The sequence below is a fragment of the Podarcis filfolensis genome, assembly GCF_964270895.1.
Source record: "Podarcis filfolensis genome assembly, chromosome: W".
In the NCBI taxonomy this organism is placed as follows: Eukaryota; Metazoa; Chordata; class Lepidosauria; order Squamata; family Lacertidae; genus Podarcis; species Podarcis filfolensis.
Genome location: NC_139619.1, coordinates 37,754,516 through 37,777,627, shown reverse-complemented (window position 1 = coordinate 37,777,627; position 23,112 = coordinate 37,754,516). Strand labels below are relative to the sequence as shown.

General features: G+C 49.7%; 1 protein-coding gene across 1 annotated transcript in view; it reads right to left on the bottom strand.

The window, feature by feature from the left end:
* Window positions 1-23,112, bottom strand: part of LOC310753736 (inositol polyphosphate 5-phosphatase OCRL-like) — a gene marked incomplete at both ends in the record, with an annotated part of 121,448 nt that overhangs the window by 5,431 nt on the left and 92,905 nt on the right. Inside the window, 8 exons of the mRNA XM_083595080.1 lie at window positions 3,001-3,071; window positions 3,729-3,813; window positions 4,337-4,378; window positions 7,500-7,643; window positions 8,483-8,650; window positions 9,116-9,226; window positions 9,728-9,863; window positions 11,675-11,778. Coding sequence (XP_083451206.1) covers window positions 3,001-3,071; window positions 3,729-3,813; window positions 4,337-4,378; window positions 7,500-7,643; window positions 8,483-8,650; window positions 9,116-9,226; window positions 9,728-9,863; window positions 11,675-11,778 — 861 coding nt within the window. The remainder of the gene's footprint in view (window positions 1-3,000; window positions 3,072-3,728; window positions 3,814-4,336; window positions 4,379-7,499; window positions 7,644-8,482; window positions 8,651-9,115; window positions 9,227-9,727; window positions 9,864-11,674; window positions 11,779-23,112) is intronic.

The following is a 23,112-nucleotide window of genomic DNA, read 5'->3' as shown; positions in this document are numbered from 1 at the left end:
AGGGAGTATTAGCTTCAGGAGCCCCGTCCACGCTTAGATCTTACAAATAAATAAATAAATAATAAATAAATAATAAATGAATGAATAAATGCTAGGCTTGACACACCTCGAGGCAAATTAGAAAATCCTAGGCTTGACACACCTCCTACCAAGGCTGAAGCTCTGCAATACTTGGTACATTGGAGGGTGCTGGGTCGTGCAGCTAAGACTCTTAAACATCCAGTAGGCGGCAATCTCCCTTTTTCTGTAAGGTTGTTTAATCCACAGACCCTGGTGTGGACTTCTTAGTGTGAGGGGCACTGCAGGGCTGCTGTTCAGGGAAGTTTTTTAATGTGTGGTATTTTAGGGTATTTTTGGTTTCTATGGAAGCCGCCCAGAGTGGCTGGGGGAAACACAGCCAGATGGGCGGGGTGCAAATAATAAATTATTATTATTATTGTATTATTGCAGGGCTGGCGCAGGCTGCAGCCTCCTAAAAGTGATGGTAGAAGGCCCTTATGACATTCTATGCCAATTCCAAAATAAATAATTAAATAAAATTAATATAATAAAAAATAAAAATAAAATAAAATGAGAAGTATCTGTTGGTCCGAGGACAAGGCCCAGTTATTTTCAGCTGCATACTCCATTGCCTTTGGCACTATGCGCATTGGCGAAGTGGTTTGTAAGGGCCTACCAGAATCCGCTGCTCAGGGTTAGTTTGAGAGACCTGACCTTGTTCAGATCCAATTTAGTCCTGCATGTCCAATGTTCCAAAACCGATCAGCAGTAAAGGACACTAAACATTTCATGTACGTGAGAACAACCATCTCAGGTCCATTCCTTATGCATTTGGTTGGCTCCCGCCTTGCGCAGCATCAGTCCACGCGCGTTATGCGAAGGGAGATTGCTGCCTGCGGTTTATCCTCAGCTGAATTCGCGGCTATCTCCTTTAGGATTGGGGCCGCCACCACAGCACTGCATTTGGGACTCGCAGCTGAAAGGGTAAAGGACTTGGGGGCAGTGGAAGTCTGATGCATTTAAGGGATATATACGTAAGACCTTGTGACTGTTCACAGTATACCTGACCTGGCTTTGTTACCTTCTTTTGCTTTCAGGTGACGTTGTGCATATTTGGAGTATAGGCCCTGCACCGTCCACTGGGATAGAAACCAAGCTGTTAACGGGGACCTAGGGTGCAGGAGCTATGAGGGCGCACATCTGGATAATCGGGCACAGCATTGTGCATTGGGCCAGGGCCCGCGCCATCAATTCCGGTCTCGGGCCGCACCTTAACTACATCAATATATCTTGGAGCTATCGGAGGGGAATGCGCTGGGCCGAAATGTTGCCCGCGATTAGGGCTAGAGCGGCAGCGGAGGGCCCCCCCAGATGCTTTAGTTATCCACTTTGGCGAAAAGGATTTAGCTTACAGAAAGGTAGTCGACTTGATGTGGCATATCTTTAGTGACTTTGAGGAACTTAAGGCCTCTTATCCAAACATCACCATTCTTGGGGCCTTGTTGATGGAAAGCCGGGTTTGGAGAGAGAGCAGGTGCCCGATAGCCACAAATAGGGCTAGGAAAGCCTTGGATCGGGCGGTGGTGCGTAGAGTGGCAGCCCTGGGTGGGTGGGTCAGTGACCACCCGGGCAACTGTGAGGCCCTCTACCGGCTTGATGGCGTGCATCTTTCGGATGCGGGAAATGATATTTGGCTTGATGGCGTGCATCGTTCAGATGCGGGAAATGACATGTGGCTGACTGATATAGCAAAGGGGGTAGGGGATTGGTTTCAGGCATGAGAGTATTGGCGGCGAGCGATTGCTCGTGTGGCGGTAGGCATTGGTAAGAAGGGGTTAAGAGGATGTGTGGGGGGGGAGGAACGCCATCACCTCCCCCCAGCGACCGAAGGGTGGTCCGTTAAAGGACTCCGGGGGGCGTGGCCCTGTCCGAAGCCTATGGAGGTGAGGGCCAAAGGCACGCCCCAGAGCGGTGACCCGGGGGAGCTCCTAGTCGACGTGCCTTGGCAGGAGACTCCCCCGATATAAGGTTAACCCTTCCCCGTGTCTCCAGCAAATGGGCTGGAGCCGGATAGTCGTTAGGACCAATGCCTAAGCCAATGCCTCTCATTCCTGAAATTCAATAAAGTTGTGGCCTAATTCGCCCAATTAACCTTAAATTATGGTGTCTCGTGTCTTTATTTATCCTGGTGGGGGGCGGGAATTCGCCACGCAAAGCCACTTCCGGCCTGCCCAGGAGGTGGGGTTGCAGGCTTCACGCCCACCCCACATGAGCGGGGGCTGGTCGCAGCCCCCGCGAGAGCAGGGGAATCCTGGTCGGGTCTGCCCCCCCCCAGCCAGCCAATCAGCTGGCTGGCTGGGGGGGCATGGCCTGCCCTATTTAGGGCCGGCACGGAGGGGGCTCACCCTCTTTTCGCCGGCTCGCCCCCACGTTTTCCCACCCTCCCTCCCTTTAACTAGGCTTAGGTAGGTCTTTGACTTTGCTATGGACTTCGGTCTGTCGCCGCAAGGGGCATGGTAGGAATTTTTCCCAATTGGCGATTTCTGGCCTTTTGGTTTTTCGCCTACCTCGTAGCAACTCGTCACAACTTCTCGGCATTGGCGGTAGGCATTGGTAAGAAGGGGTTAAGAGGATGTGTGTGGGGGGGAGGAACGCCATCACCTCCCCCCAGCGACCAAAGGGTGGTCCGTTAAAGGACTCCGGGGGGCGTGGCCCTGTCCGAAGCCTATGGAGGTGAGGGCCAAAGGCACGCCCCAGAGCGGTGACCCGGGGGAGCTCCTAGTCGACGTGCCTTGGCAGGAGACTCCCCCGATATAAGGTTAACCCTTCCCCGTGTCTCCAGCAAATGGGCTGGACCCGGATAGTCGTTAGGACCAATGCCTAAGCCAATGCCTCTCATTCCTGAAATTCAATAAAGTTGTGGCCTAATTCGCCCAATTAACCTTAAATTATGGTGTCTCGTGTCTTTATTTATCCTGGTGGGGGGCGGGAATTCGCCACGCAAAGGACTGGTTCTGGCACTGCCTCCAGGAAGATGAGCAGAGCTTCGGCCACCGAGTGGTCACTGCCAGCTATTGACAGCCTGGCAACGGAAGTGTTCTGTCCTGTTACCTGCAGCCTGCCTCCTTCCCAGGCTGGTCCAAAGCAAGAAGCTTGGTCCTTTTGGCGCAAGGTGGACCTTGAACCCGCAGCCCTGAGATTAAGAGTGTCACACTCTAGCAACTGAGCCACCCCACTGTAATTATCCCACACCTCCCCTCTTGACGAAGCTGCCTGCAAAGCTGATCTGCAGAGGAAATGTCCTTCTGCAGGCATGGTTTCAATCCAAACAGCAAATACTAGTGGTCAACTCCAAAAGTGCGGTCAACAAACCCTGCTTGCCAAAGAACAATTGAACGCACCCTTGAAGCTCCTTTGCAGCCATGTCTTTACCTTGACACCACGTATGATGCTAGATGTGGGGCCTGCGGGCCTGTCAAGATTCCCCACCTCTGCTCTATCTAGCCAGGCTGATGTTTTCAAATGGGGGTTAAAGCTGTGAAGCTGTTTGGATGCATGACTGGACTTGACTGTGGACATTTCGTTGTGCTGTGTCCCAGAGCCTTAAGGATGGGCTGGCCTAGGAACCTAAGCCACCAGGTATATAAAAGTGAGGTCCACTCCAGCCAAGAGCGAAAGAAAACCACCAAGCAGCCCTGCTCCCCAACAATGCCCCCCAAAGAGGATACGGATCGTCTCGGGAATGCTGGTGTCCAGGCACTCAGTTATCTCCTGCAGCTCGTCCTGCGTCCCCGGGGTCTGGAAGAGGTCCTCCTGAAGCAGAGTATCACCCATGCATTCAGAAGGGATGAGGTACATCCTGGATAGCATGAAGAACAATCCAGCCCTGGGGTGCATAATGTGAGGTCGAGGAATGCCACAATGGAGAGAAGCCCATCACCAAGAGAGCTGGCACAAGGGCTGAGAATTGTATCCCGCCTGCTTTCCACAGTAGCATTCCTACTACCCTTCTCCTGATTTGGGGCAATGGGAGAGTGAAATCATTCCCCGCTTCTTCTAGTGGCGAGTCTCAGAGAGCCGCTTTGCTAGGGAGAGACAGACAATGGTTGGGAACACTTGGGTTCTTCTGAGCCGCTCTAAGGAATACCGTATGCTGGATGTCCCACCCGCTGCCGCTCCACCAAGGTGCCACTATACTCACAGCAGGAGTTTGTAAGAGCGAGTCGGTAGCTAAGATATAAATCAATTGGGACGTTTGGAACCTGCACACCCCAAAACTGGTACTGGATTCCAGCCAACACCCATCCTTTCAATGGTACCGTCCCCCTCAGCTCATCTGGTGGCAGGCATTCTTGAAGAGGTGGTCCACCAAAAGCCAGATCTCCTTGGCCGCTCAGTAGAGTCATCACCATCCTGGGGTACGATATCCAGAAACTGCTTCTCCTGGAGGTCCAATGACAAGGGGGACTGGCATGAGAGCCTGACAGAATGTGTGCCTGTATGCATTCTTTCCTTGCTCCAGCTGGGTGGACAAGTCTTGCCCTCTGAGGCCACAACTAGGGCTGGGCGATAGCTGGCTTTCAACATGGTGATATATCACTAGCTAAACATTGCAATACACCAATATATCACGATGTCTGAAATAAGATGGAGCTATGTAGAGGCATTGGCTGGCTTCACGGTTTCCCCTGCATTGTGATTTTTGCTGCCCCCTGCAGGAGGGCAGGGGAAAGCTGAACCGGCAGAGTCCACAGGGGCTGCAGGAATCTAGAGAAGCATTGTCTGGCTTCACAGTTTCCCCCCACATGGTGTTTTTTGCATAGTACACACACACATCATGATTCACAATATATTGCCAGGTCAGAAATTATGAAACCAGTCTCACTATCTAGACTTCAAGCTGATTTGAAAATATATCGCCCGGCCCTAGCCACAGCAAGCATCTCAAGTGGGGAAACAAAAAACAAATTGCTTGCACCCCAAATCCAAGCTCCCCCTCCCCCTATTAATATGCAGCTAGTAATCTTCCCACTCTGGATGCGCAGTTCACCCAAAAGCTTACTGAATATGCAGCTGTGCACATGGGGTTTGGCTAGAGAGCCAGTGTGGTGTAGTGGTTAAGAGCGGTAGTCTCGTAATCTGGGGAACCGGGTTCGCGTCTCCGCTCCTCCACATGCAGCTGCTGGGTGACCTTGGGCCAGTCACACTTCTCTGAAGTCTCTCAGCCCCACTCGCCTCACAGAGTGTTTGTTGGGGAGGAAGGTAAAGGAGAATATTAGCAGCTTTGAGACTCCTTCGGGTAGTGATAAAGCGGGATATCAAATCCAAACTTCTCTTCTTCTAACATTTTATTTAAATTGTTGGAACCTGCCCTGGGACCTTAGGGTGAAGGGCAGGAAATAAGTAACAAAAACAGCAACAGAACATGGATGGGTCTTCATAGGTTGATGGGCTGCAGCTCCAGCCAGCATGATGAGATGATGGGGTCACATGTTCACCACCCCTTGTCTAGAGCACGTTGCAGAGGCAGTGGTAGAAACTGAGCAACAGCTGGAGCCCCAGCCCACGACTTTGTATGGGCAATGCAGCACACAGCAGCTGGTGAACCATGCCTCCTGCCTCCTTCCCATCTTCCTCTCCAGAAATGTTCAGGGTGGTTAGTTCTATCTCAAGCTACCACATTCAAGAGAAAGAGAAAGAGAGGAGGGGGAAGCAAGAGAGCTTTAGGAGCACAGCAGTGGCAAGCAGCGCATCACTAAAAGGAGTTGGCAAGGATTGAGAATTTGATCCCCTCATACCCAGGGCAGCTGTTGATTAGGACCCAGTTCATCCCCCCTCCCCTCCCCCCCCCGCCGTAAATACTCCCCACCCCTGGGGAGAGAGAGAGAGAGAGAGTATTGGTGTGGGGAATGACACATACTGTATCAGAGTCTTAGTGCAAGAGTAGCTGGTGCATGCTAAGGAACACAGTAGCCTTGCTGGCTTAGATCAGCATTTTGTTCCCAGAATGGCCAACCACATGCCCTTGGGAGTCCATAGGGACACGGGGACAAGAGCACTCTGTCCATCATGTTCCCCAGAAACTGGTAATCAAAAGCATGTGGTTTGTGATAATAGTGGCAAGAAATAGCCCTGACCGGTAGCCACCGATAAACATATTCTCCATGATTCTCAATGTCTACAGCTGTCCAAATTGACAGTCACCACTGTCTCCTTGTGGCTAGGATAATACACCCAAGTATATCTGATTTCGAGAGGAGTGGCATTTCCCTGAGCCACCCCAAAGCAGCCACTACCGCTTCCCAAATGCCAGTGCTCAGGTGGTAAGAGTAAGCCAGAGTGGCATAGCCTGTGCAGCAGTGGCTGAGCACAGAAACAAGGAGAAAACTGGCTCTTGGGGCCAGAGGGGGCTGGCGCCTGCATCATGAGACTGGGCTTTCTGCCTCCCGTGCTGCCAATCGCAAGCGGACCCAGAGTCAAGCAGCGCAAAATCAGTTACAAGCAGTGCTGGCAAATTCTGGTTTCGTCTCCGTTCTCCTCTGCCGAGTTCTACAAGGGCCACGTTGAGACTAGGGAAGAGAAAAACGCAGAGAGCTAGAGTCACCACCTGGACTGGATTTGAGTCAGAAGGCAGGCAGGTGAGGTTGGTGGGGTAGTGCCTGGTTTGCCCTAAGGGACCAGCTGCCACTGCATGGAGCAGCTGCTGATCGTTGACAAGGGCAACTCCATTTACGTGCCTTTGAGGCACATACACACTGCCGCAAAGCTGGAAGGGGCACTTGAAGGGGCAAAAATGTCCCCCCCAAGAGCACAAAAGCGGCAAAGTGGCATGGAAACAGCATCTCGACTCCCTCCCAGGAGCTTTGGCACCGACCTCTCAGGCCTGTGGAGAGTTGGAGCAAGGAGTTTTGCAGGGAGGCTGCTGGTTTTCAAAAGGCCTTTCCAAAGGGCTTCCGGAAGTTTAGAGGGTGTTTGCAGGCTTTTCCAATGCTGTCCCCAATATACGCAATTTCATTTAAACGCACGGTTCCTCGGAACGCAACCCCTGTGTAAACGGGGCGTTGCCTGTTCCTGATTTGAGCCCGCTACAAGAACATCTAGAGGATAGCAAAACAACTGTTACCTTTTCTAGGAAGCTGTCTTCTCCCTGAGATCAGAGGAGGAAGGCAAGAGCAAAAGACAACCAAGGGTGTTAATGGCACAGGCCCTGAGAAGAGAAAGAAACAGCCCGTTGGCTGAACAGTATCTGCGCAGATGGCAGGGAAATGCACACGGTTCAGTGGCCCTGCGAAAGGGCAGGTGGGAGGACCAGAACCTGGGATGACTCAGTCAAGTCAAACAAAGGGCATGAACAGCACACAGGAAGCGGATGCACAGCTACAGAAGCTGAAGCTGAATGCAGCGGAGGACCCCCAGCCCCCACATTTCTGAGTGGAAGAGCAGCTGTTTTTCAAGCAGGCAAGCAGAGTGGGAAGGGTAGACATTCAGCACAAGGCTTCCAAGGAGGTCCCGAAGCAGCTTGGTAGGTAGCTCCCACTGATGGTGAGGAAATAGTCCTTGCCAGGGTCAAGGTGAAGGACAAAGATAGCCTCAATCTTCTCTTCCTTGCTGACGTACACATCCAGGGAAATGTCCCCCGTCTCACCTAAAACGGGAGGAGGTCAGGTAGATACACTCTTTGGCACAGCCAAGTTGGCTTGTCTGTAAATTAAAAGTGAAGACAGTGAAGAATTGAACAGAAGGACACAATGCGAGCCTGCTGGATCAGGCCAATGGCCCATCTAGTACAGCATCCTGTTCTCACAGGTGTATGGGGGAAACCTTAACTTCAAGAATTAGGAAAAGAAGCGACTCAGTTCCCCCACCCCACCCCACTTTCCTCTCTAGTCCTCCAAAGCAGCAGCTGCACAGAAGATGGTGACAGGATACTGGGGGGTGAGAGAAAGTGATCCTAACAAAAGAATATAAAAAGGGAAAGCATTTATTTGTCTCCTAAAGGATTTTTGCGCCCCAATGTAACTTTCTTTTTTAGTTTTCATTTCATTGAGTTTTTAAAAGTTTGGCTAGTTCTATATGTTCCCCAAGATATTTTTGTGCCTCCACAACATAAAAATACGCATATTTTTTTTTTAAAAAAAGTAATTTTTGGACGGACTGCTCTCACTGGTTCCCTGCGATGCCAAAAGGTGTTTGGGGACCCTCCAGCATTGTTTGGCTTCAATTCATTTGTGTGTGTGTGTGTTTGTTTAAAGCTGGTCACACACACTTTTACACTTTGGGCTCAGCTGCTTTGACGTGTGGCCCTTGGAGGCTTGAGCATGGGGCAATGCAGCCCACAAATGTTAAGCCTCCCCTGCTCTACCAAACTCCCAAGGTTTGAGGGAGGAGGGTTGGGAAGAGGAGGAGAAAAGGAAGGCCTTCCCTAGATGACCCTTGGGGTCCCTTTCCAACTCTACAGTTCTCTGATTCCAGAGAGAGACACGCTGGGCTCCAAGTATCCCTCGCAGGGCTCAGCGCGAAGCCATGGCTTACAATACTGGCTGTCACTGAGCTTGGGGATAAAGGAGAAGTGGAGGGTGACCTGCCCGTTGTTTGTGATCTGGAACTTCTCCTTCTGCAGCTGCCGGAACTTCACATTCTCAAACGGAAACTGCAGAGCAAAAGGGGGGGGGGGGAGGAAAGAGAGTGCTTGCCTTCAGCAGAGGCGAGGAAACGTGCTCCAGGGGGAAGTTTGTCCTTGGCCCCGGGCTCTCATTTAGGGGACTGCACATGCAACAGGTCCACGTGGGGCTCTCCAGATATTGCTGCACTTGCCACTGACCATGTTGTTGGCTGGGGATGATGGGAGTTGTAGTCCAGCATCTGGAGGGCACCACGCTGGCTACCCCTGGAGTCTTTGCCTGCGAGGAAGAGGAAGAGGCTGCCGCTCAGTGGAAGGGCATCTGCCTTGCATGCAAAGGTCCCAGGTTCTATCCCCAGCATCTCCAGGTAGGGCTGGGAAAAATCCCCTGGAAATCCTGGGGAACCGCTCAAGACTGAGCTAGATGGGCCAAGGGCTTCTTTCCCCCCGGTCTTTTTGCAGCAAACCCTCTTTAAGGGGTTGGAGAGGATCCTATTCATCTTTACCTCCCTCCAGGGAGGGAAGGAATTCGTTCTCCATCCTGTCCATCAATTGAACAATATCCTCAAACACTTTCCGGTACCGTCGGTCATCCACAACCTTCACCTATGGGGGGGGGGGGACAGAGCACATTTGTTGGGGCTATGGACTGAAAGGGGGGGGGCATGAGTTAAGAGCAGAAAGGCCTGATGCACCCCCCTGTTCCCAGCCCTGAAAGAGGCAAGTACTGTAACTCTGAGAGCTTCCCCAGGATGACAGCAGCTGTGACTTCCAGAGCCAATGGGCTGAAGCCAAATGCTCCAAGCCAAGTACCACAGAAGCTCCATTGCATGAATGGAGCCAATGGTTAAGGTATACAGTTCAGCCCATGTGGTCTGCCATGCCTGCAGGAGCAGCGTGTACTCAGAAGAGTGGAGAATGGAAGCCTAGGGATTTAACAGAGCCAAAACCTGCCCACTCCTTGCACCGGAAGTCATTGGCCAAGGAGGAGCTCTGTGGAAAGGGGCCTGGTTGTTGGTCAGGGCCTGCCCAGATTCAAGGAGGTACCACATAGCAGGCAACTAAAAACCCTGAATAGACGATAGCCCTGGCCAGGGCAGGTGTTACCCCTGTGAGGAAGAGGGAGCTGAGGGGCTTGTGGTCGCTCCTTTTCAATTCCATGTGGCTTCGGTAGCTGAGCTGATTCACGCTGCCTCCTCTCCAGAGGATTGGCTCACACCATTCTGGCACATGGCACTTCCCACTGCAAGGAGACAGGAGAGACACCAGGACTGTTGGACTGGCTGAGGCAACACACAAGGCTCACACAGTCAAACTTTGGCTCCACACACGGCCTGTGATCTTGACCACGGTCAAGAGCTGGAGATGATGGGAGATGATGCTTGGGAGTCCAACTTCTGAAGGGGTGGACCTTGCAGGTGTGCAGGCATTTTGCCTCATGGAGAGAGTTGCCAGGAAATCAAAAGCTGCCTTCTACCAGGTCAGAATGAATTTCTGACCTCCCCCAGTTTGGATTCCTACATTGCAGGGGGTTGGACTAGATGACCCTTGTGATCCCTTCCAACCCCACAATTCATTAATTAAGTCTCCTCTGGCTGGCAGCAGCTCTCTGTGGCCCAATCCTTTTTCAGGTGGAGGTGCCTTACAACTTGAGACTCTGCATACAAAGCATATGTGAAATATACTCAGAGTCGCAAAGTGATTTCATGCTCTTTATTCAGCTCATAGTGATGAGGAGGAATGAATGAATGTCCCCTCAAAGTATCTGCTTTATATACATTATTTACACAATGGGCTGCACATGATTGGCTAATTCTGGAATTCTACTGTAAGCCAATCAGGTTGTGGATTCACTTCTATCTGGAGCATGATTGGGTGGTTCCTGCCAACCAGTCATACTGCTGCATTGTTCTAGGACCAATCAGACTGCTGCATTCTGAATACTATTGTTCTAGGACCAATCACACTGCTGCAATTTGGATCCTATTGTTCTAGGACCAATCAGACTGCTGCAGTTTGGATCCTATTCAACTCAGTACATAACAATATGGCACACCACCAAATGATGATCCTTCCCCAAAGCAAGGGGCCCCGTTATTCTTGTTCAGACACTATTTTTTCAGTGATCCAAAAGACCCTTTCTGGCACCTGAAATGCTGCCCAAAGGAGCCTGCCCTTTTCCGGCTTCGTCACTACATGTTCCGCCTGTCCTTTTGATTTCCCCATTACCACAGCAAGAGCAATGAAACTAGCAGGCCTAAGTGGCTTCTGACAGTTGTCAAGAACCACAAGAATATGCCAAATCATGGCTGGTGAGGCTCAATGGCTACTAGCCATAATGGCCACAGAACATACTCCACCAAGAGAAGCAGTATGGCTTGGAGGAGGGGAGCGTGCTGTTGCACCCAGGTCCTGTTTGTGGGCTCCCCAAGAGGCATCTCATTGGCCAATGTGAGAACAGGATGCTGGGCCAGATGGACCAATGACCTGATCCAGCAGGGCTGCTCTCATGCTCTTATGCCCTGGCAGACTCATCTTGAGAGAGCACCAAGTCTAATTCCCAGACTTCCTTGACACAAAGAGGATTCTCTGCTTAAACACGCCATGAAACAGAGGATGCTGGTTATCAGGACAAATGTGGGGGAAAGGCTGCTTGTGGAAAAGGAGCCAAAACATTTCCAGAGACTTTGAGCAGGGATGGTTTGAGGAAGACAACATATCACAGCCTTGCATTTCACAACTCGCCTAGCAGCCTTTGGCAACCCGGAATTCCATGCAAGCAGAGCGAGCAGGTGAAGGAGAGCTGGATCTCTTTCTTCCTCCGTGGCTTGGTGTCCATTCTGGCTGCAGAGGAAAGGAAGTCCGTCCAGCCCTCAACTCTAGCCCTCCTCCAACAGCTTGCTTAGCAGAAAGCCATGTTTAAAATATATTTTTTACTAGCCTGCTCAGGAGGATGGAAAGGCAGGACACTACTAGCATCTCAGCAGACTAGGAAAAACAAACAAGCCTTGCAGAAGAATGATTGAGAGGACTTACTTACAAAGGCTCAACTATCAAGCAGGATCTGTTTTAGAGTCGAATTTGTACGTCAGGATGAATTTGATCTCTCCCTCTGTGAAATCAGCAAAAGCTGTCTTTTGGGTACACTGAATGTTTAGCTAAAGCCAAAAAGAAATCGCTTATCAGCAGAGAAGCAAAAGACCCCCTGTTGCCTGACAATGGAGTCTATTAACAGCCACTGTTGTGCTGGAAGACCAAGGTGAAGTACTAGTAGGTTAAAGGTAAAGGTAAAGGTAAAGGTAAAGGGACCCCTGGTTGGACAGTGTTCTCGAAGCTACAAACATGAGTCTGACCAAACTGCGGGAGGCAGTGGAAGACAGGAGTGCCTGACGTGCTCTGGTCCATGGGGTCATGAAGAGGCAGACACGACTAAACGACTAAACGACAACAACAAAGGGACCCCTGACCATTAGGTCCAGTTGTGACCGACTCTGGGGTTGCGGCGCTCATCTCGCTTTATTGGCCAAGGGAGCCGGCGTACAGCTTCCGGGTCATGTGGCCAGCATGAATAAGGCGCTTCTGGTGAACCAGAGCAGCACACAGAAACGGTGTTTACCTTCCCGCTGGAGCGGTACCTATTTATCTACTTGCACTTAGACGTGCTTTCGAACTGCTAGGTTGGCAGGAACAGGGACCGAGCAAGGGAAGCTCACCCCGTCGCGGGGATTCAAACCGCCGACCTTCTGATCGTCAAGCCCTAGGCTCTGTGGTTTAACCCACAGCGCCACCCGCGTCTCTACTAGTAGGTTAGCCAAATGCAAAAAAAGGGGTATACCTGCTGAAATCCTATCTTATACACAATTATTAAAGGTACAGGATGCTTGTGCATTTTTTTTAAAATGATATTTATTAAAGTTTCAAAAGAAATTACAAAAATAATAAAGAAATAGAAAAAAGAAAACAAAGAATACAAAATACAGAGAAAATAAAGACAGTTAAAAATAGATCCATCTTTCCATGCCATGCCTTGCCTTTCATTTACTTGTTTCCCTGACCTCCTCACACCTCCCTTTTTTGTATTCCAGTTCGAATGGTTAATTCAGCAAATCCTTTCCCTCTTTGTTTTTATCTTAATTCTTTATCTTAACATATTATAACTTTATAATTTCATCTATTAACAATCCATTTTTATATACTCCTTTTTAACATTATTGCTAAAACCGCTTCATTTCATTCCGACATCATTTTAACATTCCTTAATTTTACAATGTTTCTGTAAATAATCTTTAAATTTCTTCCAATCTTCTTCCACCGACTCTTCTCCCTGGTCTTGGATTCTGCCAGTCATTTCCGCCAATTCCATATAGTCTATCACTTTCATCTGCCATTCTTCCAAGGTGGGTAGATCTTGTGTCTTCCAGTACTTTGGTATGAGTATTCTTGCTGCTGTTGTGGCGTACATAAAAAAAGTTCTATCCTTCTTTAACACCAATTGGCCGACCATGCCCAGGAGAAAGGCCTCTGGTTTCTTCAGAAAGGTATATTTAAATACCTTTTTCATTTCATTATAGATCATTTCCCAGAAAGCCTTAATCCTTGGGCACGTCCACCAAAGGTGAAAGAATGTACCTTCAGTTTCTTTACATTTCCAACATTTATTATCGGGTAAATGATAGATTTTTGCAAGCTTGACTGGGGTCATGTACCACCTGTATATCATCTTCATAATAATCTCTCTTAAGGCATTACATGCCGTAAATTTCATACCGGTGGTCCACAACTGTTCCCAGTCAGCAAACATAATGTTATGTCCAACATCTTGTGCCCATTTAATCATAGCAGATTTCACCGTTTCATCCTGAGTATTCCATTTCAACAGCAAGTTATACATCTTTGACAAAATCTTAGTTTTGGGTTCTAACAGTTCTGTTTCTAATTTTGATTTTCCCACCTGGAAGCCAATTTTCTTGTCCAAATTATATGCCTCCATTATCTGATAATAATGAAGCCCAATCTCGCACTTTGTTTTTTAGTTTCTCAAAACTCTGCTGTTTCAGTCTATCTCCCTCTTGTTCCAAAATTTCCCAATATTTCGGCCATTTGGCCTCCATATTGAGCTTTTTCTGGGCTTTTGCTTCCATTGGTGACAGCCACCTTGGGGTTTTATTTTCCAATAAGTCCTTATATCTTATCCAAACATTAAACAATGCTTTCCTGACAATATGGTTTTTAAATACTTTATGCGCTTTGACCTTATAATAATAATAATAATAATTTATTATTTATACCCCGCCCATCTGGCTGGGCCTCCCCAGCCACTCTGGGCGGCTTCCATAAAAACCAAAAATACAGTAAAATATCACACGTTAAAAACTTCCCTGAACAGGGCTGCCTTAAGATGTCTTCTGAATGTCAGATAGTTGTTTATCGCTTTGACATCTGCTGGAAGGGCGTTCCACAGGGCGGGCGCCACTACCGAGAAGGCCCTCTGCCTGGTTCCCTGTAGCTTTGCTTCTCGCAATGAGGGAACCGCCAGAAGGCCCTCAGCGCTGGACCTCAGCGTCCGGGCAGAATGATGGGGGTGGAGACGCTCCTTCAGGTATACTGGACCGAGGCCGTTTAGGGCTTTAAAGGTCAGCACCAACACTTTGAATTGTGCTCGGAAACGTACTGGGAGCCAATGTAGGTCTTTCAAGACCGGTGTTATATGGTCTCGGCGGCCGCCCCCAGTCACCAGTCTAGCTGCCGCATTCTGGATTAGTTGTAGTTTCCGAGTCACCTTCAAAGGTAGCCCCACGTAGAGTGCATTGCAGTAGTCCAAGCAGTCCAAGTAGTCCAAGTAGACCTTGTCATACCACAGATATGCATGCCATCCAAATACATTGTTAAAACCTTCTAAGTCCAAAATGTCTGTGTTTTCCAGAAGCAGCCATTCTTTCAACCAGCAAAAGGCTGCTGATTCATAGTAAAGTTTAAAGTCTGGCAGGGCAAATCCACCCCTTTCCTTTGCATCAGTTAATATCTTAAATTTTATTCTGGGCTTCTTGCCCTGCCAGACAAATCTAGAAATATCTCTCTGCCACTTCTTGAAACAGTCCATCTTGTCCACAATTTGCAATGTTTGAAACAAAAACAGCATTCTAGGCAATACATTCATTTTTATCACAGCAATACGACCCAACAGTGAAAGCTTCAAGTTCGACCAAATTTCTAAGTCTTTTTTCACTTCCGTCCAACATTTTTCATAATTATCTTTAAATAAGTTCCCATTTTTAGCTGTCATATTAATCCCCAGGTATTTCACTTTCTTAACCACAGTCAAGCCTGTCTCATTCTGAAACCTCTCTCTTTCAATCGGTGTTAAATTTTTCTCTGAAACCTTAGTTTTTAACTTGTTCAGTTTAAATCCTGCCACTTGACCAAATTCTTGAATTAGTTCTAAAACCCTTTTAGTACTAGATTCTGGCTCCTGTAACGTCAATACTAAGTCATCTGCAAATGCTCTCAGTTTGTACTGTTTGGCTCCGACCTGTATACCTTTAACCAACCGGTCCCTTCTAATCATATTCAGCAGAACCTCCAGGACCGATATAAAAAGCAAGAGGAGGACTCAGATGGGGACATGCCTGCATTGGAGGAGGATGAGGAAGCTGATGCGGTCGCAGAACCAGAGGTCAGGCGCTCGTCCAGAACCAACAGAGGTGTCCCACCATTACGGCTGTCCTACTTTGCAGGGTCGGCGTTTCCACAGGAACCTTCCACTTGGGAAGAGATACAGGAGATGCCAGCTGCAGAAGCCAGTCTCTGGAGGAAGGCCGCGCAGGAGGAGATGGATGCACTGCATCAGAACAAGACCTGGACACTCACTGAGCTGCCTCCCGGTAAGAAGGCCATTGGCAGTAAATGGGTTTTCAAGGTTAAGAAGGGGTCAGAAGGAGAAGTGCAGCGCTACAAAGCTAGACTTGTAGCACAGGGATTTTCACAGCGTTTTGGTGAAGACTATGATGAAGTTTTTGCACCAACCGTGAGGTACAGCAGCGTAAGAATGCTTCTGAGCATTGCAGCCTCCAAGAAAATGAGGGTGAAACACATAGACATTGCTACCGCTTTTCTACATGGGCAGATTTCTGAGGAAATTTATATGAAACAGCCCAAAGGTTTTGTAAAACCACATGAGGCACATTTAGTGTGCAAACTCCAGAAAGGACTTTATGGACTTAAACAGGCTGCTAGAGCCTGGAACCAGAAGTTGCATAAAATGCTGACACAACTTGGGTACAAGCAAGGCGACGCTGGCAAGTGCTTGTACAGTAAGTCAAATAATGGACAATTCTCATATATCTTAGCTTTTGTTGATGACCTGATTATTGCCACAGCAAGTGAGAAAGACTATACACAGACAGTAAAACACCTTAGCAAAGAGGTGGAGGTCAAGGAGCTAGGAGATGTCCAGTACTACCTCGGGATCCAGGTGGAAAGAGAAGAGGACGGCTCATTTCTTCTCAGCCAAAGACAGAAGATCCACGAGCTAATTGAGCACATGCAGATGCAAGATGAACATCCAGTTGCTACACCGATGGCTACTGACTTCCTGAAGAATCAGCAGGATTCCAAGCAGTTGCCAGACAACAATGACTACAGAAGCAGAATACGTTGCAGCAACAGAAGCCTGCAGAGAGATCGCCTGGCTTGATCAACTCATAAAGGACTTTGGGTTGGTGAGAAAAGGGCCTGTCAGCTTGCTGGAGGACAATCAAAGTTGCCTGAAGCTGACGCAGAGTGAGAAGTTCCTGGCCAGAACAAAACACATTGGGGTTGAATACCACTACATACGCCAGATGATCCAGGATGGACTTGTGGAACTATCCTACTGCAGCACCCAAGAGATGACTGCTGACATCCTGACGAAACCCCTACCAAGAGAGAGTTTGCAGAATCTACATGTCAAGCTGGGACTCTGGGTGGTTGAATAAAGTTGTTTATGTTTTGTATATGTTGTATTGCCTGAGAAGGAGCAGTCAATGACAACATTCCTAGAGTGTACATGTTAGAACATGGGGAGGGATGTCTGTCTAGCAAGCAGCTAAACTTCCTGGGACGGACTTCCTCCGCATGTGACCAGAGGTGGGTGTGACCTCACCTGTGCAGGTAATGGTAAAAGCACAGGGCAGGCAGCCACTCTCTCTCTCTCTCTGCCATCTTCGTTCGATGAGGAAACATCCAAGGATGCCCTCTTGGCTCTCAGCCAAGAGAGGACGGGACTATCTTACTGCAAGATAGATTCTGAGTGTATTTTACCTTTTTAAGCTGTCTGCCTTCTGGGATCATATTGTGAACAGAACGTGAGTAAACTCTTTTATACTTTTATAAAGACTGTGTTGTGTCTTGTATTTTAAGAGGGAACAAAAGGGGAAATTACCAGAGTAATTGTTATAGAGGTTCTAGCGAACCTGTGCAAGCGTTACCATTGCGAACTTAAAGGGGAATGTCTATAAACTCTGCTGATATTTTGGGAACTTGTTAGCACAAGTTGGATTAGGATATAATCCCACAATATATCCTCTCCTGCACCCCAGAACATTCCCACAGGGACGACGACGCTGAGCCGTCAGAGGGAGAAGAGGGAGCAGACTGTGAGGAAGAGGAGGTGTTGGAAACTGAAGAGGCAGGAGGGCAGGAAGATTCTGCGGCAAACAGCAGCCCAGAATCTGAGGCAGAAGTGGAGGCTGGAGGCGGGGGTCAAGAGGCAGAGATCAGGCAGGCTGCTGAAGAAGCCAGGGGGTCTCCCCATCCTGCTGCGATCAGCTCCCCTCCCTGCTGGTCTCCCAGAACACAGAGAAATTAAGAGGAGGGAGCAAAGACAGGCAAGGTGTCAGAGTCTCAGGTTGCTTGGGAAGGACCAGGGGGAGGAGGAGACTTCAGAGAGTGGTAGGAGGGTAGCAACCTTCAGCCTTCACAACTACCTCACTGGGGCAAGACCTGTTGGGAAAGGTTTCTGTGATCAGGAGGCCTGCACGGTTTGGGTTTCTTTGAATAAAGAATGTTGGCTTCTTTTGAATAAAACACCACTGACACCAGGTGTTTTTTCTTGCTGACCTCCTCCTCCTCCTCCTCACTCCAGCTCCTGACAGCTGTCTGGCTGCTGAAGAAATGGGTGGGGTTGGACTTACTTTCTTGTACTTGGATTTGGAACGCAAAGCCTTTTCCACAGCTGTCAGCCACTCTTGCTCCTTTGTCGAGTCCAAGTAGAAGAAAGCCTCTGTGCTCAGGTCCAGCTCCTGGAACCGAATGCCCAAGTGCCAAAGAGAAGGATGTGGAACTGCAGGAATAGGACTCCCATCGGAACAGACGTGCTGGTTAAATATGCAAAGACAACAGGAGTGTGTGGCAGGTAGGATTACAAGGGCAGGCAAGATCAGGACCAAGAACAAAAAAGTAATACCAGCCACTTCTTCCTCAGCTTAGCTATTCGGGGCCCCAAAGGAGCTTTGCTAATGAAAGAAAAAAAGCCTTTTCCTTGTATTTTTTAAGATGTGTCAGCCAGCCTGATATCTAAGCACTATCCCAGTAGCCACAGGCAACCAGACACTCTTTGAAGGCAAGTGAGTTGGTTGATCTCTCCCTTCTTCCTTCACCTGGCAACCTGGTTTCCAGGCTGGCTTTCCGGGAGCAGAAAACCACCTCTCAGATCTGCTGTGCCAAGCTTGTTTGCTAGAAGATTACCCCGTAACACCCTTGTCCTCTTTGCAAACCTCCTAAATGGCTAGCCTTCTGTGTTTCCATGCTGGCCATGAAGGAATGGGCATTCCCGACTCTGAAAACAGCACAGAAATACAGCCTGTCTAGTAAAGGGGTAAAAAGAGCAAGCGAAACAGCCTCTGTAAAACAGTAGCATCTGAAGCTGCTAACCACATACTGATAAACATATCATAAAAGCAGACATGAAAAACAAATGGCCACTGGGTACTACTAACAGTGGGACACGGGTGGCGCTGTGGGTTAAACCACAGAGCCTAGGACTTGCAGATCAGAAGGTCGGCGGTTCGAATCCCCGTGACGGGGTGAGCTCCCTTTGCTCGGTCCCTGCTCCTGCCAACCTAGCAGTTCGAAAGCACGTCCAAGTGCAAGTAGATCAATACGTGCTGCTCTGGTGGGAAGGTAAACGGTGTTTCCGTGTGCTGCTCTGTTTCGCCAGAAGTGGCTTAGTCATGCTGGCCACATGACCCGGAAGCTGCATGCCAGCTCCCTCGGCCAATAAAGTGAGGTGAGCGCCGCAACCCCATAGTTGGCCACAACTGGACCTAATGGTCAGGGGTCCCTTTACCTTTACCTTACTACTAACAGTACGAGGAAATAACCAAAGCAAAAACTTTGTTTGAAGTAGTAAGCTTAGCATTATAAGGATGACCCACACCAAGTGTTGGGGGGGGGTCACACCTCCCTGTCCTCCAGCACAGCTTTTAGGAGGAGTTCCAAAGGTTTTGCTTCCGTTTTGGATTAACTGCATCTTGTCACAATGTCTGAAGCTTCACAAACCGCTTCATTTGAACCATGGCTCATTGAAACAAGCCAACTTCCAATCGTGGGTTTACAAAGCTGGTAAAATGAACCACCATAGGATCTGGACACACCAAACTGTGGTTAATTTAAAATCCAAGGGGAAGCTTCCCAATAGGCTTGGGGTGGGGGAGAGGTGTGCAAACCTGGAGGAGAGGCTGCCGTCCTGCTCATAATATGAAGCCACGGTTCAGTATGTGGCACCAAGGAAAATTGCCCACCACAACTAATACTTTCAATCAGTGGCGTAGCGTGGGGGGTGCCAGGGGTGCCGGCCGCACCGGGCGCAACATCTGGGGGGGGCGCGAGTCCAGAGGGAAGGGACAAGTTCCTTCCTCCGCCGGGCTCCCCGCCGCCGCCGCCAGCCTTGCGCCCTAGCGCGCGCCCTCCCCCGCCGCCGCCGCTGCGGCTGCGCTCCACTCACTGCTCGCAGGAGGAGCAGCCGCTGCAGCAGCAGCCTCCGCACCCCGATGCCGACGCCGGCGCCATCCCCTCGGCCCAGCCACAGGCGGCGGCTGCTTCTGCCGACTGGGAGGGAGGAGAGCTCCGAGGGGCCTCGACGCGCCCTGCCCTCCCCAAAACCCTCCGAGAGGAAGCCGGCGGGCGGGCGAGGGTCTCCCGTCGGAAGGGGGCGCCGCTGGCTCCGGCTCTCAGCGCAAGTCTCAGCCGCGGGGGAGGGGGGGCGAGGACGGAGCTCGGCTGGAAGCCCCCGGACCCGGCCGGGAGGAGGAGAGGCGCTCGCCAAGCCCGGATCTGGAGCGCCTCGGAGCGCGGGCTCCACCTACAGCCCAAGGAGAGGAGGGGGCGGGGAGGCGCCCGAGGGGAGGGGGCTTCGGCTGCCTCGGCCCGCGGGGGCTCCGCAAATAATAAATTTAATAAATTCCTGCTGAGCCTTTGGGGGGGTCTTTGGCTCCTTCGCTCGCCCCCAGCCCCAGTGGTGTAGCGTGGGGGGTGCAGGGGGGGCCGGCCGCACCGGCCGCAACATCTGGGGGGGGCGCGCTCGCACTCGAGTGCTAAAATCCACGGGTTAAGGGGCGCAAATTACTTGCCTTGCCCCGGGTGCTGACAACCCACGCTACGCCACTGCTTTCAATTACCCACCCATGTGGCCTGAGTGAACAGGACAGACTTTGCCTGGCACCCAACAATAAAGCTGTCATGTAGATGTCGCTTTCTCCAGGCCCAACTCTGATACGGGTTCCACTGGTCTTTGCATGGTGTTTGCACTTTTGCATGATCTGACCTGAAATTCTGGGTGTTGACATATTCCTTCTCTGTCTTGGAGAAGACGTGCTTGATGAGACCCTCTCTCTGTCCGGACTGCGTATGTGTGGAAGGCACAAAGAGCTTGCGCATAGTGTGGGTCATTGGGGTTGCTTCTTGCTCATGCTCTCCTTGTCACGGATACGCCTCAGGGAGATGAGAACAGAACTCAAGTAGTCCTTAAAAGCAAGGAGGCGGGAGGGCACAGTACACCTCTAAGGCAACTTACAGCCTGCTTGGCGGCAGCGGTGGGGGTGGAGGCTCCCGGCGGGCACTCATTTGCTGATTCTGCAGGTTTCTTTCCTTCTCCATGAAGTTATCCTCGAATCCCAGAATTCCGGAGAGAGGAAAAGACTTCTGAGGTTAGAGAGGCTTCAGAACCGTTTGGGGAAGTTTCGGGAAAGGAACTTAGAAAATACTTAACTGCAGGAAAATGTTCCTGCCTCCCCACAGCACCACATTTGCCGGACAATTGCCTCTCAGCTTATGCACGTTTAGGAAGGATTGTGGAGGCAACAGGTCCTCCCCTCAAGGCCTTTTCCTCTAAAGGAGGTAGACTGGTCTTCTCCAGTCCTCTGGCCACTGCTGAGTTTTCGAAACTTGCTGGCATATTGCGTGTAGCACCTTAACAGCATCATCTTTAACAAAATTTAATAGTTCAGCTGGAATATCATCACTTCCACTGGCCTTGTTATTAGCAGTGCTTTCTAAGGCCCATTTGACTTTGCTCTCCAGGATGTCAGGCTCAAGGTCAGCAACCACACTACCTGGGGTGTATGAGACATCCATATCTTTCTGGTATAATTCCTCTGTGTATTCTTGCCACCTCTTCTTGACGTCTTCTGCTTCTGTTAGGTTCTTTCCACCTTTGTCCTTTACTATGGTACTCTTTGTATGAAATGTTCCTTTCATAGCTCCAGTTTTCTTGAACAGATCTCTGGTTCTTCCCATTCTGTTGTTTTCCTCTATTTCTTTGCATTGCTCGTTTAAGAAGGCCCCCTTGTCTCTCCTTGCTATTTTTTGGAAATCTGCATTCAATTTCCTGTATCTTTCGCTATCTCCCTCGCATTTTGCTTGCCTTCTCCAAGTCCACCTTTCCTTTTGAAGCAAAATGTCATTGAAATGGGGGAGAAATGCCCTGCATGAAGTCTTGGGTTTGCAATTTGGGGAGAGGGAAGACTGTCTGCGGCGCTGGGGAGCGGGCAGGCTGGCGAGGCCCCCTAGTTCTAGAGGCCCTAGGCTTCAGCCTACTTAGCCTATACATAAATCCGGCCCTGCCTATGTCACAGTGAGCACAGGGCCATCGATCACGTGCAAGGCATTCTGCATGTTGGGAAGGAGCCTCCTGTTCTGGGCCAGGTGGAAGAGTGACACCAGCAGAAAACTGGGTGGTGGGGTCGAAGCTGATCCCGGGGAGCACGTGAGGAGTCAAGGCTTCCCGCATGAAGGCCTCGCTTCCCCTAGAAGTCCCTGCCTCCTGGTCTGTGTTCGCTTTCTTCTTCAGGTACAGCGCCAGCATGTTCTGGATGGTGCACCTGCTTTCGGGGGAGAGCTTGTCGAACTGGTCCACACTAGAAGAATAGCCATGAGACGGGTGAGACTCCTGCAAGGCGTCCCCAAAGTCAGGGGAACATAAGCGCATTTGAAGAGCCTTGCTGGGTCAGGCCAAGGCCCATTCAGTCCGACATCCTGTTGGCATGTAGTTGGTCCACCACAATTGCAATATTATTGCATCCTTCAGGAATGCTGTGTCCAGCTCCATCTGAGTCATCATCCAGGCACACTGTGGAGCTGCATGGATGAGAGATGGGCATCTTCGGCCAGTCAGGGGTGAAGAGCTGGCAAGATCCCCTGTACTGAGCAGGAAAGCAAACTCTTTGGCCTCCAAGATCTCTCCCAACTCTCAGCAGCCCTCACTGTGAGCCGTACTAGAGGAATTTTGTCCTGCTTTTGCTGAGCTACAACACAGGAGCGCACCCCCAGGGGGCCATGATGTGGTAACCCTGGCGAAGCATTGCAGAGCAACTGAGAAAGCAGAATGATGTTTGCATGGACAGTCCATTAGAAAGCTGCACTATTATTGCATCGATAGCACATTGCAGAATACGGCCCCCCTCCAGGCAAAAACATCCGTCTGGAGGCACAGTAGCTTTCATTTCGGAGGTTGTGGTTTTACAGCTTCCTATTTATTTATTTATTTATTTATTTATTTATTTATTTATTCAAAATTATTTATTTATTTCATAAAATTTATACACACCAGATGGTAAGAAACATCAAAGCCGTTTACAGAAAGATAAAATCAGGAAAAACCTACAGTACATTAAACGCTGAAAAAGTGAATACTCCCAAGGTAAGGGGAAGAGACATGGCTAAGATGGCAGGACAGCTTACTCTATGGTGTTAACCCCTTCATGCACTAATTAGACTGAAGCATGTTGGTTATATGAGACTGGTTATCCCGCACAACATGCTCTCACGCAACCCATGCCCTCCAACTGAAAACCCATTTCCTGGACAATATCAACATTGTGTTTTGTGCCTGTGAACTGCACAGTGAATATTTTTATTAGAAAAGAAAACAGCCCGGTGTTTCAGCTTCTCAGAGTTGTTTTATTCAGTGCGCTGCTACAGCTTGTCACACCCAAATCCTCCAAAGGAATCTGCCAAAG